Raw genomic sequence first — 12,837 nt, forward strand, 5'->3', positions numbered from 1 at the left:
AGAGGGCAGCCTCGCACCGATGCGCAGGGACAGTCTCCATGCAACAGAGTTGAAAATACACCCTTGATTAAGCAGCAACCTGCTGTGTTTAGGTTTTAAAATTAAGGCATATTCAAATGTTTCAATGTAAGAGATTACACCACTCTCCTAGGTTAATCAGGTAATGCAGAACCACACGTGATTCTCCTCAACAGAACAGTTCTTTTCTACACACCTGCACACCACTTTGTTAGGTGTCACGTTCACAATTGTAATTTCCAAGGCAACAAAAGACAAGATGAGTTGACAATTACCAGTGATTAAAAAGGATGCTTTACAAGAGCCCCCCAAGTAGCACTTCCCCCCTCTGCTCACTATGAAAGAAAAGACTGCCTATGAGACACTACATTCAGAAGAAATGTGAGAAGGTAGGTGGTTATGAAATGGACTGAACTTTGCTTCGCTTGAAGCCACATCATTTTTTTTTTTCAGTGAATTTGACTTCAGTGCAGCTCCAATTCATGCTTTTAGTGGTACATTACAATTTCCAACAGGTTAATTTCAGTCACTTCGGCCTTCAGTGGCATGCTTATAAATTATGGGTTTTATTAGTATGGTAAGGGTAGGAGAGGAATTTCAGGTTTTGATTATAAAATGCAACATCTTTCTCTGATCCTCTTAGCTAGGCTTTTTCTCTTCTTCTTCCCATTCTTTTCTTTGCTGTCTTCCATTTTTCTGGCTCTGATTTCTCTCATTAAATCGAAAAACACCTAAAAAAAGATGCAAGAACATAAATGCAAAACCAGTTGCAGATATGAGTTAATTTAAGCTATCACTGATTATATCAATTTCAATTTAGAATAAAGTCGATTATGTGCAATTATATTTATTGAGAAAACAAATAGTAATCCTACAATTCTTTCACTAGCTTTGAGGGCCAAGTTGATTTGATGCAATCCTGCTTATTTCCTAGCACCATAACGTCCCTCTGTCTTCTGATATTTGCTTATAAATCCTGTCAGACCATTTTCCACAAGGACTGGCACAATAGTCTCATCACCAGCCAAGGTTTAAGTGTATAACCTACATCTTACTGTGCAGACTCAGTTCATGATTCAAGTATTTTCAGTAATGAGCTGTGAAGGCTGAAAAACAGGAACATCCAATTCTAGAAACATATTAACGGAGCAGTAGCATACACTGAACATTTCACGGTCAGTATGTCCCATGATGCAAGTCTAAACACAAAGTGACTAGGAAAAGAAAAAAACAAACCAGCATTTCCTTCAAAGCCAAGTTATCAGTCATACCAATTTTTTAGATCAGGTTATCTCAACTGCCACATTACAACCCCGAAGTACACGAGCTTCATTTTTGTCAACTGGTTTAGTAGGGAACAAAAATGACGAAGTTGCAGATACACCAATGACTTAAGAGATCCCACCATCAGTCAAAGCTTTACGATCGGACTGCTTAAAGCTACTTATTTAGTTGAAAAACAGATCTTCGCTTCACTCACAGAAGGCTACAGCAAATAATCAATTCATCTTTACCATTTCATTGTAGGAAATCAGCTGAGCAATTCTAAGACTTTTCTCTCTTGGGATAGTTCTCTGGATCTATGTCAGAGGACTTGATCCACCTCCACAAAACACAGATAGTGCAGGGGCTGAAAAGCTCCTCTACAGAGCTCAGGAGCTTTTTACTCGCAGTGACGCTAATCTCATGTTGACTGCAGCAAGAGCACCAACTGTAATTACACGGGATCTGAAGAGAATCAATGGAACTGAACGCTTTCATCACAAAATAAGATTGTCTTTAGATTTCTAAACATGCATTAAGGTATTTAAATCCGTGTTTATGGTAAGATGCAACTGCCAGCTTGCTTAAGTGCTGATACTGTGCTATTTGGCTGTCTGGGGTATGTGACCCCCTGAGCAGATGCTGGGTGGCACACCTTTACCAAAGTGAGCAGAAGCCTTTTCTCCCACTGCACAAACCCACTATTCCAGCATTCCGAAAGGCCAGATTTCTTATACAGTAGTAACTTAAGTTGGCATAACAAACCCCATAACTTCAGATGCTCCAAGTAACTAATACCCTGTATTTACTGGTGCCAACAAAGCCTCACTGATGGCCTATCAAACCCTAATTCTACATGATACATGCTAATCTGGATCCATAATGCCACCAGCTCCAAAAAGAAACTTGGAGCTCTGTAGTAGACTACTACATGTGTGTGCAAGAGCTATTGGGTACAGAACTATTAAAAAAATATATATACACACACACGCTCTTTTTTCCCCAGCTGCTAAATAATAGTAAAGTGGATTTTGAAGAGCTGGGAATTTCTACGTGACTGTAATAAGATCGGAGATTCATAGCATACCAGGTTGGAAGGGACCTCAAGGATCATCTAGTCCAACCTTTCTCGACAAAAGTGCAGTCTAAACAACACAGCCCAGCTCCCTGTCCAGCTGAACTTTAGAAGTGTCCAATGCTGGGGAATCCACCACTTACTTCCCTGGGGAGATTATTCCTATGGCTGATTGTCCTTGTGAAAAATTTTCTTGTGTTCAACTGGAATCTCCCCCCAGGAGTAACTTGTAGCCACTACCCCTTGTTTTCCCAAGGGTCTCTGTAACAAGGGAGTCTCCATCTTCTTTGTAGCCACCCTTCGAATACCAGATGGATGCTAACTACAGTCACACACCAAAAGGTGCACTGGTTATTACAATAACAAAGTCAGAGCTGTATTCAACCACAAGACTGAGCTCTGCTGCATTTAATTGACAATTTTCTCTACAGAAGAGCATGAAGTTCTTACTGTAGTACTGAACAATGAATTTCTTGAGGAAGATAGCGGTGAAGGTTAAGTTACTGCAAAAGAGAACTCGCATGACAGCTGTCATGCTGCAATTGATGGCTCATACATAAGGATTTAGTTTAGAGAATTTTTCGATGTGTGATCAAGTCTGTCCATAGCTCTGAACGGAAAGGTTGGCACATTGAATAAGCTACTTACTGCCTTTGCCATTCATCTCTATACTGCTGCAGCCCACAAGGCCAAGAGCTACTCTGAATTCTCTATTCCAAGCAGTCTTGTCTTTTAGCATCATAGCTGAAATACAACTAATCAATAATTTATCTTCTTGGAGACAAAAGATTCTCTGTCTCTTATCTCATGACCTTCTGAACCCAGTTTTATCCCTGAAAACTCCCGAGGCGCTTCTAGGCCGTTCATCCATTCTTCACCGAAGCAACATACAACCAGGTTAAACGAGGGTAGAGAGGGCTCCAGTCCCTCCCTTACCTGCTTTTGTAAACAGTTTTATTCTGGCTGAGGATCAGACAGCATTCCTCACTGCTCAGAAGCAGACTGTCTTCTAGTTATAGAAAAACGCAGTAAGAAGTTTAGGCCAAAATAGCTGCCTCAAGACATTTTTAATGAAATAAGTCTTGTGTAATGTCTTGTGTAATGACTCCTTGCAGTTTAGGATGGGATAAACTTGTTATGCCAAACATTTTCACTGTTCAACAGGAAGTTGCATAGTCACGCACTCCTCGCAGGCTAAGGGAGAAAAGCATTTGAGTCTCATTTCACAAAAATAATTCCTAAAATAATGAACATACAGAGTATGACCCACAGAAAAGAAGTATAAAGCAAAAACTGATGGAGATTATTTTTTTTGTATTAAGAGGCTGGTCATTACCTTGTCAACATTAGCTCGTGTTTTTGCAGAAGTTTCCACATAGTTAACATTCCACTGATCAGCTCTGTTTTTTGCTTCCTCTACAGAAACTTGCCTTTTATCTTCTAAATCTGATTTATTACCAACTAGCAAAAAAGGAACATTCTCATCTTCTTTTACTCTTAAGATCTGCTCCCTGGAGAAAAAAAAAAAAGAGAAGAAAATTAAGCTTTGCATGGAGCACTATTCTTAGAACACAAGAAGGAGAACTCAGACTAAATACTCTTCCATCTTACCGAGAAAACCCACTTATTCCTTTCATGAAGCTTACGTAACAGTGAAATCTTAAACCTCATTATGACATTATACAGAATGAAGACAGACAGACAACTAGTTCTCCCGGAAGGAAGGAAGAAGGTGAGTCAGTAAGAAACTAAAAGCATAGAATAGGATTGGTTTAGGTGAGAGCTTACATTAATAAGTCATTCCTTTCAATAAAGGTGTTACTTGAGAGCATTTACCATTGAATTTATATTACTATTTGTGATTGTCATTTCTAAGCTACCCAATCTTCAGTTTTACATGACATTTTATCCTAGGAAAATGCATGTGTCATTTTTTAAGTTGTTAAAATGGTCTACAGCACACTAAGAGAAAAAGCTCTCTTGGAAGCGACTGGATTCTCTCAGGAATCTTTCCCAAGTCAATTATATTCAGTCTCTGCAGAGATCTTCGTTCAGTTACAAGCCAGCACACAGCTACAAGTACATGCATCAGATTTTTAAAGACAGAGTCTTCTACTGTTTAACTGCTAGGATGAAGGGTTTAAAGTTGTACATAAAACTCAGTACTACAAATGGTTTGGTACATAAGCCTTTAACTCTCAGAACAATAATGAAAACTTTCTTCTTTTTGGAAATGCATTAAAAGTACCAAGGAGAACAGTTCTCCCAGAAGAGTGATATTCTCTATTTTGTCTCAGAAAGGAGTGTAGAGTTAGTAGTGAAATGTAGCCTTTTATCGTGGAGCAATTTCTGAAAGATCAACAAAAAGCACAGAGAAACAATTTCCTTTTGCTGGCTGAGGTGAAAGCTATTGCCAGATTTAAAGCTGGATGGAGATAAGCTGAATTAATTGATGTCCTAAAGGGCCTTGATTTAGTGTAGATCAGGATCCTCCAGCTGTTACAGAAAGCTCCGAATAGCAGGTAGCCTCATGGAGCGAGTCTATTCAGAGGGCTGAGAACCTGCAGGAAGCCCCTAATTTTTTTTTAAATCAACAAATATGTATTTGAGGCAGCCTGTAACACCTCAGTCAACTTTGAGGTGTAAAGGAACTTTCCTCCTGTCCCCCCCAAACATCAGTGAAAATGTTTTAACAGGGTCTGCAGCTATCCAAAAGTAGCTTAAATAGCGGGTTATTCGGAAGGGTACCCAGAAGAAAACTCAGTGCACCGCTGCAGTAACTGCGTGAATAAGACTTCTGCTAAAAAACTGGAAGCTTTCAACGCTAATTGCTCAGGCAATACCGAGCAATTTCACCATGTAAAGAGTTAATCTCACACCAATCCAGCAGACAACATTCTCCTCTGAGCCCTCTCTGAAGACTAAACAAGAAATATCTAATTAATGATATGCCAGCTTGAAATCTAGAACTTAAAATAATAATAAAAAAATCATTAGAGGCAGACCAATTCTACTCAAAGCAAGATATTTTATCAAACTGCCTTTCAAATATTTACAAGTTTAGTTGTTGCAAGTCTGCTTTCTATTGAAAAAAAAATTACTTGGAGCAAGGCAGAGCACACCAGGAACTCTATCAAAAACATGGAATAGCAGTAAAAAGCTCTCCTGTTGGTTTTCTGCCATTCCAGCGTAACAAAATTCCATGGAAACAATCAAACACCCAAATTCTTCTTGTCACTTTCTTTCAGATCTGTCTCACAAGCCGTGTTCCGTCAGGCCACTCAACAACGTCACAGGTATTTTTACTGTACTTTCAGGAGACACGGGTTCTCTGCTGTGGGTAAGAGTAACATAATTTTTCTGAGTTACGTTTAGCATTTTGGCTTCTACAGTTTTAAAGGCAATTTGAGAGGCACTTTCAGACTTAGATTGGGGAGATGTTTACTTTGCTCATTCAAGAGACCTTTTCGTCCATTTTTCCTGTATCAGCATGTATATCGTCACCGCTCCGTTTTCCACCTTAGCTGGAAAAGTACAACTTTTCCTAGAGCTGTCGAAGGTCACGTATTTTGAAGCATTAACAGGATTTTAAACACATCTGAATAGGTCATTTTGCACTCTAGAAGAGCTCATCCATACTAAATAGTCCTCCACCACTGACAATAACTAGTGTAAGTCTGCAAAACAACTTGCTCCTCCCTCCCTCTCTCAAAATATATAAACACATACATAGACACACACACACAAAAAACCCCACCACCAGAAGAGGAAAAACCTCACTTTTTCCCCCTCTCCAACACCTCTTCCTCCTCCCTTAGTGATGACATTAAGCATATTCTGATACTCTAGTGCTGATTAAGTAGAACTGTGACTGCATCTCTGAGAAGTCTTATTTCAGTGGGATGCAGATAATTCCTTATTTTGTTTCCTTACTTTTCTCCCAAAGGTCATCTCCTCTCCTATTTTGCTACACTTTGAACCGGTAAAAATATTTCTGGTCTCTTTTCTTTTTTTAGTATAGTAATGAGTGATTTAAATAGGCTTTCTCTCTCGACCAAAATTAAACACCTGTAATATACTGCTGCCTGTTTAATAGTCTCTTACCATCATAAGGTTTTTAATACACCATGTGTCTGAAAAGCATCCTAAAAAACCCTATCCTGTCAAATCTTTAATACACCAGAAAGATCCATTGCTAAATTTTCTTTTTACCACATTGCTCCCTATTAAGTCAAATACTGACTTTGATGGGAGAGTGAACACTGTGCAGAACTTTTGTCTTGTAAATGCAAACATTTACATCAGGATCTTTTACCGAGAAAAATTCCATTAAAGCAAAACTGAAGGGACAGATTTACAACACACCTTTACACAAAATGCACAGTTACTTCAGACTGTTTAAAGATACTTCTCATCACTGCTGTTCATTGAAACATCTTTAAGAGGCAGAAAGACTTGTGTTGTTGATACTATGCATTGCACTCTCCCACAATACAACGCACGTACTTCACACTGCCCAAGACTCTGCTAACAGACATCACCAGATGTGGTCCTTCTGCAGAGTTTTCAGTTGGAATCTGGTCACATCATCTTTATAAATATGAAGTATTCTAGTATAAAACAGCTGGACAGGCTACAGCTGCCCTTTTGCTCCAGGTTAACAAAAACACAATGTAATCGTCTATACGAAGCAAGAACTCAGACAATTCTGAGAGTAGGCAGTATTGTACACACGTTACCTGCAACCATACAGCCTGTAAGTGGTATTTCTCAGACCCATTGGTTTGGATAGCAGTGTGCCTACTCACAGATACCGCTCCTTAGCACAAGTGCCAAGCAATGCTGATTTACACTGATTTTAGAGGTCCTTCGAATGTTACTGTCTATCTGCTCTGTGGCAAGAACCCTTCTGGTATTCAGAAACACAGCAGCGAAGATATCTGAAGTGGTACAGATAGCAAAGGCATGGCTGGGCATCTGTTCGGAACATTATGCGACTACCCTAAGAGCTGCCATTCAATCCGGACTGTTGTAAGGATATAACAAAGCAAGCTAAAAAACATCACTTGTAATTATTGCACCGTAACTAATTATCTTGCTTTGTAACTTACCTGAAGTCTGCAGTCGCTGCAAAAGATTCCAGCTCTGTAATAGAGAAGACACAGAGAAAGCCTTCTCCGCTTCGGAAGTAGTTGTCTCTAATTGCAGCATAGTCCTCCTGCCCTGCTGTGTCCAATATATCAATTTGGACTTCCTCCCCGTCCAGAACCACCTTTTTCCTGTAGCTGTCTGCTTTGGTGGGCTCATAATCTTCCACAAACTAGAAAAAAAAAAAGCACTTCATGATATAAAATCATGCCTGTACAAGGCAAATGGTTCTATTTGCATAAAAGGCTGTAACAAACATCTTATGTGGTTACAGTATCTAACAAATAAACATATGCGTTTAGGCTCTGTGAAGTACTCAGAGTCATCGTTAAAGCAGACTCTCCATCAGCCTGAACAGTTCATAGATTTTTGCTTTCTTCAAGCATTACAAGGAAATTTTGGAGGTAATTGCAAAACATCAATGTCTGTGCACTACCCAAACCTCTGCTTCTGCTGAAGCACATCTGGCTGCATTCCATGATGTTATCAGGCAGCCCTGACTTTGAATATATTTAGTGTCAATTTTTAAAGGACACTGAAGCCATATCTTCTGCCTTTAAAAAAAAAAAAAAAAAAAGGATGACCGTCATTGAAAAAAGTAAGGCAACAAGGAAGATTTTCTTTCCTTGACAACAGCAGCATAAAAAAGCATGGAAAAAGCATTTCAGGCACCATGAAACTCACCCAAGTAAGGAACATTTGCTGTATTAACAGAGTTTTAATAGGTCTAGTGAACAATGACGAAATATACTGATGACAGAGCATCTAATTGCACAGAAGTCTGAAAAATGCCTCATTATACCTTCGCAAGTGTCTAGCGACTTGCCCTCTAATCTCAAAAAATATTTTGGTTCAGTTTAATTGCTGACTTTCGTACCACACCACACGTTTCGACCCTCTCAGAAAATAACTGTACTAATGAATGCTTAAAGAACACAATGTAGCAGGCATCTCCCGAGATAATTTCTAGCACAGATTCTTACCTCATCATACATAAACTGTAGTGTTAAAGCAGATTTTCCTACGCCACCACTTCCCACCATGATGACTTTGTGTAAAGCCAACGAATTCTGTCCTTTAGGCTTATTTGCTGCCATCTTTGGATTGCAGAAAATTCACAGGTATAGAGTGAAAAAAAGCTAGAAGAAAAATATTGCTTCATTAGTTTTCTTGTCCTTCTCCCACATGCACTGGTTAAAGTGGATTTGTTTCAAATCCCTCCATATCTGAGGAGCTCATTTCAGTTCCGTCATCCTCAGTGAAAGCTATCTGCTTTTTCACTGGAAGCCATTCCACAAATTATACTGAGCTCATCTTTTTATTTGTAGCATGAGCAAAAAAAGCCTTCCACCATTTGGAACCAATTTGGAATGCTCCACAAGCAGGTTCACAGCATCCACAAGCAATTAATGGAAAAGATTTACACTTTGGTATGTAGTGTTTTCTTTTAGAGACACAGTGTTCGTCAGGAATTCTTGTTAGTTTACTAAGCCAGAATTGAAAGAAGAAGCCACAGTGAGTCAACACAATACATGAAAACATGACATATGACAGCTGCAAGGGAAAGAAAACAGACATTTGAAGGAATTTCCAGCTCAACCAGCAAGCACCAAGACACAGCAGCAGCAGCGAGGATTAGCTAGTGTATTTTTTTCCAGAGAAAAGCAAGCAAATGTGTCACTTAAAACCTAAAAATACCTAGTTTCAGTAAGTCAATCAGGAACTGAAAGAATAATCTAGTTTATGCAGAGTGGAAAGATTCAACTTGCCTTCCTAGGCTACAAATGGGGTAATTCTGTGTATTTGAAATCCTTGTCTCAGTCCCACAAGTGCTTGCTCAAACACGAATCGCTGCACCTCAAAGGGCTCTGTGACAGTTAATTCACAGCCTAATGTGCTGTGCACACACACACACAGAGTAGTAATCCCGTTCGCTTTCTTAAAAAAAAAAAATCATGTTACAGTTTTAGCAGAGCTCCAACTAGCTTTGCTCCATTCCCTGCCTATCCCAGCAGTAATATAATGGTATTTGTGTTATACAAAGACAGAATATTTTGCCTGCTTGCACAGCTCTTAAGACATGGGAAAGTCCCTGCACAGTGACAGAACGTACCCTCCTCTAGAGATTTAAGGTCAAAACAAGCTCTGCTGTCCAAAAAGCACAATGATGGCTACAGTACAGATGTAAATACAAGAGACATCTATAGTAGCAACTAAGGGCCAAATAGATTTTGTAAATTAGAAAGCTCAAAAAGAGCACATTTACTTGGCAGCACAGTTTAGTTACACACACAGCATAGTGACAAGACACCATTACCTCATTACCTTTACCCATCACGATCATTTCTCATTCTCACACTAAAATTACATCCTCCTGAATAATGAATTACCCCTGTGCGAGACTTAATGGCAATGTGAAGCGTGACAATTTTCTTAAAACTTGTATCAAAATCCCTAGTTGAGGACATGCACGAAGGTTTTGTTATCAGTGAGGCAGTTCAGTGTAAAAATTACACTGACTGAAGCTTCATTAGAGATTAAGCCAATCCCTCCTGGAATTAAAAATATTAATAAAAATGCGTACTGATTTTGGCTGGGATAGAGTTAATTTTCTTTGGAATAGCTCATACAGGGCCGTGTGTTGGATTTCTGATGAAAACAGTGATAACACACAGATGTTTTCGTTTTCACAGAACAGTGCTTATACAGTGTCAAGGTCTTTTCTAGTTCTCATGCTGCCCTATGAGGGACACGGCTGGGACAGCTCACCAAAGGGATATCCCATGCCATAGTGTAGCAATAAAAGCTGGCAGGGAAATTTCCTGGGGCTGCCATTGGTCAGGAACTGGCTGGGCATTGATCCGCTAGCAGTGAGCAATTATTTCTTTTTTCCCCAATCACTCATTTGGTTTTTTGTTTTGTTTTGTTTTTTTAAAAACCTTCTTGAATTGTCATTATCTCAACCAACGAGTTTTCTTTCTTTCACCCTTCTGATTCTCTCCCCCACTCCACTGGCAGGGGGGAAGTGAGTGAGCAGCTGTGCAGTGCTTGGCTGCCTACCAAGGTTATCCCACATAGGATGTGAAAAACTTTGCGGATCCCATCAGTACCACTCCTCATTCTGCTGCCAGTTCTGAAATTGCAATTGAAAATTAATTCACTTAAGTTGTTTTCCCCAGAAAGATTATCTAAATGAAACAATCATGAGTAAGCTGCTGTATTAATGATAGAGATATAACAGAGAAATACAACTAACGTTATGCGCCAAGTTCTTTTAAAAAGGAGATGGATGAGAAAATAAAAAAAACATTTGTTTTGGCCATCATGGCTCCAAGAACCACTGCTTTCTTTTTACTCAAGAGGGAGGAGGAGAACTTTAGAAGTAGCTCCAAGTCACGTGCGTATTTTCAACCTGCTACAACACATTTTGAACTTCTCCACATTGGTTTGTCTTTGTACTTCTCTTAAAAAGAAAAAGGTACCTTGAAGGTCAAGTTACCTGGTTTTAGTATGTATTTCAGACAAGTAACAAAGAAAATTCCTCTGAATGCCAGCCATCAACTGACAACAGCTCGGTTTGCCAAGTTCAGACTACGATGCACGCTCTCAGAAGCACAGAAACCGAAGCACTACTACACCTGGATATGGTCTACACTAATCTTACTAGGCAACAAAACAGGCTATTCCTCTATAAGAGCTTCAGTACTGGTACGAGTCCAAACAAATTCAGCAGGGCCTCTGGCAGGTGAGTTGGTGCAAAACTGGTATTGCAATCTGTGAAAAAGTTCAAATACACAATAGTGATGTTCACTGTATTATTTGTTGTAAATTAACCTACAGTCTTTAAGTAGATTGAGTAGTGAGTATATTTGTATTTTACTAGAAATTGCAACTCAACACGTAGCATCCCAGTGTGACAAAAAGAAGCTGCCACTTTTTGTACTTTGTGCAACAGCTGACACATATCTGAAGAGCCAAAACAATGATGTCTAACCACTAAGATCCTTATAAATAATCGAGTTAGTGACGATGCTTCTTTTTACTGGAAATTCTTTAACCAGAAAGATTTTATGGCAGCCAATCATTTTGAGAAGCCTTAGCAACATCATTTCAAAGAAGCATAAGAGATTAAGTCAAAGAAAGAAACTTGGAATGAAAAACCCTGACCCAACTGGTCAAAGCAGTGCCTGAGTCATCAATAACTGTCAGGGAACAACATTCCAGTAAGACACTGAAGACAGCAAAACTTCATACTACCACATTTAATCTTTAAGTCTTAAAGACACACTTGTCATAAATACTCTGCCACATTTTATAGTGCGAAAAGGCTCAGAGAAGTCAGTTAATTCTCAAGCTCTTCACAATCCAATAAACGCTGTCAAAATTCAGGCCTGCTGAATGGGAGACAACGTGAAGAGAGAGAAATAAGTTGCGAACAAAGCAAATACAGTCTGATACTGCGCAAACAACACTCAACCCAGAGAGACTGCTTCAGACCAAGTACTCTGCCAAGTATTCTGCCACCTTCCAAGTGCTAAGTATTACGCTACTACCAGATACTTCTATCTGTCTCAGTCTGCTTTCAAAAGCAAAGAACAACATAGATTCCAATTTTAAGAGTAAAGCATCCAAGATGAAGTTTCATGTAGTTTTTTCTACCCTTAATTTATGTAGCCTGATTTATTTTCGTAAGAAGCATTAATTTGGGTCATATCTAGTTTCTGAATTGGCCTACTTTATAATTGTGATAAAACTAACAGAGAGTGTGGCAAGAACCCTGTTGAATGAAGCTCTAAAGTGTATTTTCATCTTACGTGTACTGTGATTATTTCTTTTTTAAACCTTCACAGTGCAAAATTGTTTGAGGGTCAGAAGATAAACACAGGCTTATGTTTCAATAGAATCCCATGTCACCCTACAGCAGAGAGAGGGTCACACAGAGGCAAGCAGGGTGTTGTCAATAGCTGTATCATCCGTTTACACAGGGCAGCTCTTTACCACACCCTCTGGCAATCCCCATTGCAGCAATACAGCTGATGACATATATGAAACTGTTTTTTTTAAAACAGGTCTTTGTATAGTCCAACAAGTTGGAAGGGAAGTGAAAGCTTAGCTGGCTCAGCAACGTACTTCCATACCTTCACTCAGCAGGGTGAGAGCACTGTGTAACCGATTAGTTCTCACCTCCGCTGCAGATGTCGGAGCCAGGATCATTTCTGTAGAGCCAGGTTAGGGAGCAATTAGATTAAATAAGAACTGTAGGAGTACTAATTATGGTACATGTTAGCATCAGTGATAGCATCTTGTTCAACAGTCTAGAAATCTGGTAAGGG

At 39.3% G+C, this 12,837-nt stretch overlaps 1 protein-coding gene across 1 annotated transcript; it reads right to left on the reverse strand.

Annotated features, from left to right (window-relative positions):
• Nucleotides 1-565: 565 nt before the first annotated feature.
• Nucleotides 566-8,645, reverse strand: RALA (v-ral simian leukemia viral oncogene homolog A (ras related)). Its single transcript, XM_010139787.1, has 4 exons — nt 8,488-8,645; nt 7,468-7,676; nt 3,693-3,867; nt 566-749 (listed from the first exon to the last, which is right to left on the reverse strand). The coding sequence occupies exons 1-4, from the start codon at nt 8,599-8,601 to the stop codon at nt 627-629; spliced, it is 621 nt and encodes a 206-aa protein (XP_010138089.1). The 5' UTR covers nt 8,602-8,645; the 3' UTR covers nt 566-626.
• Nucleotides 8,646-12,837: the final 4,192 nt, after the last annotated feature.

Source organism: Buceros rhinoceros, unplaced genomic scaffold, assembly GCF_000710305.1.
Source record: "Buceros rhinoceros silvestris isolate BGI_N320 unplaced genomic scaffold, ASM71030v1 scaffold13547, whole genome shotgun sequence".
Classification (NCBI taxonomy): Eukaryota; Metazoa; Chordata; class Aves; order Bucerotiformes; family Bucerotidae; genus Buceros; species Buceros rhinoceros.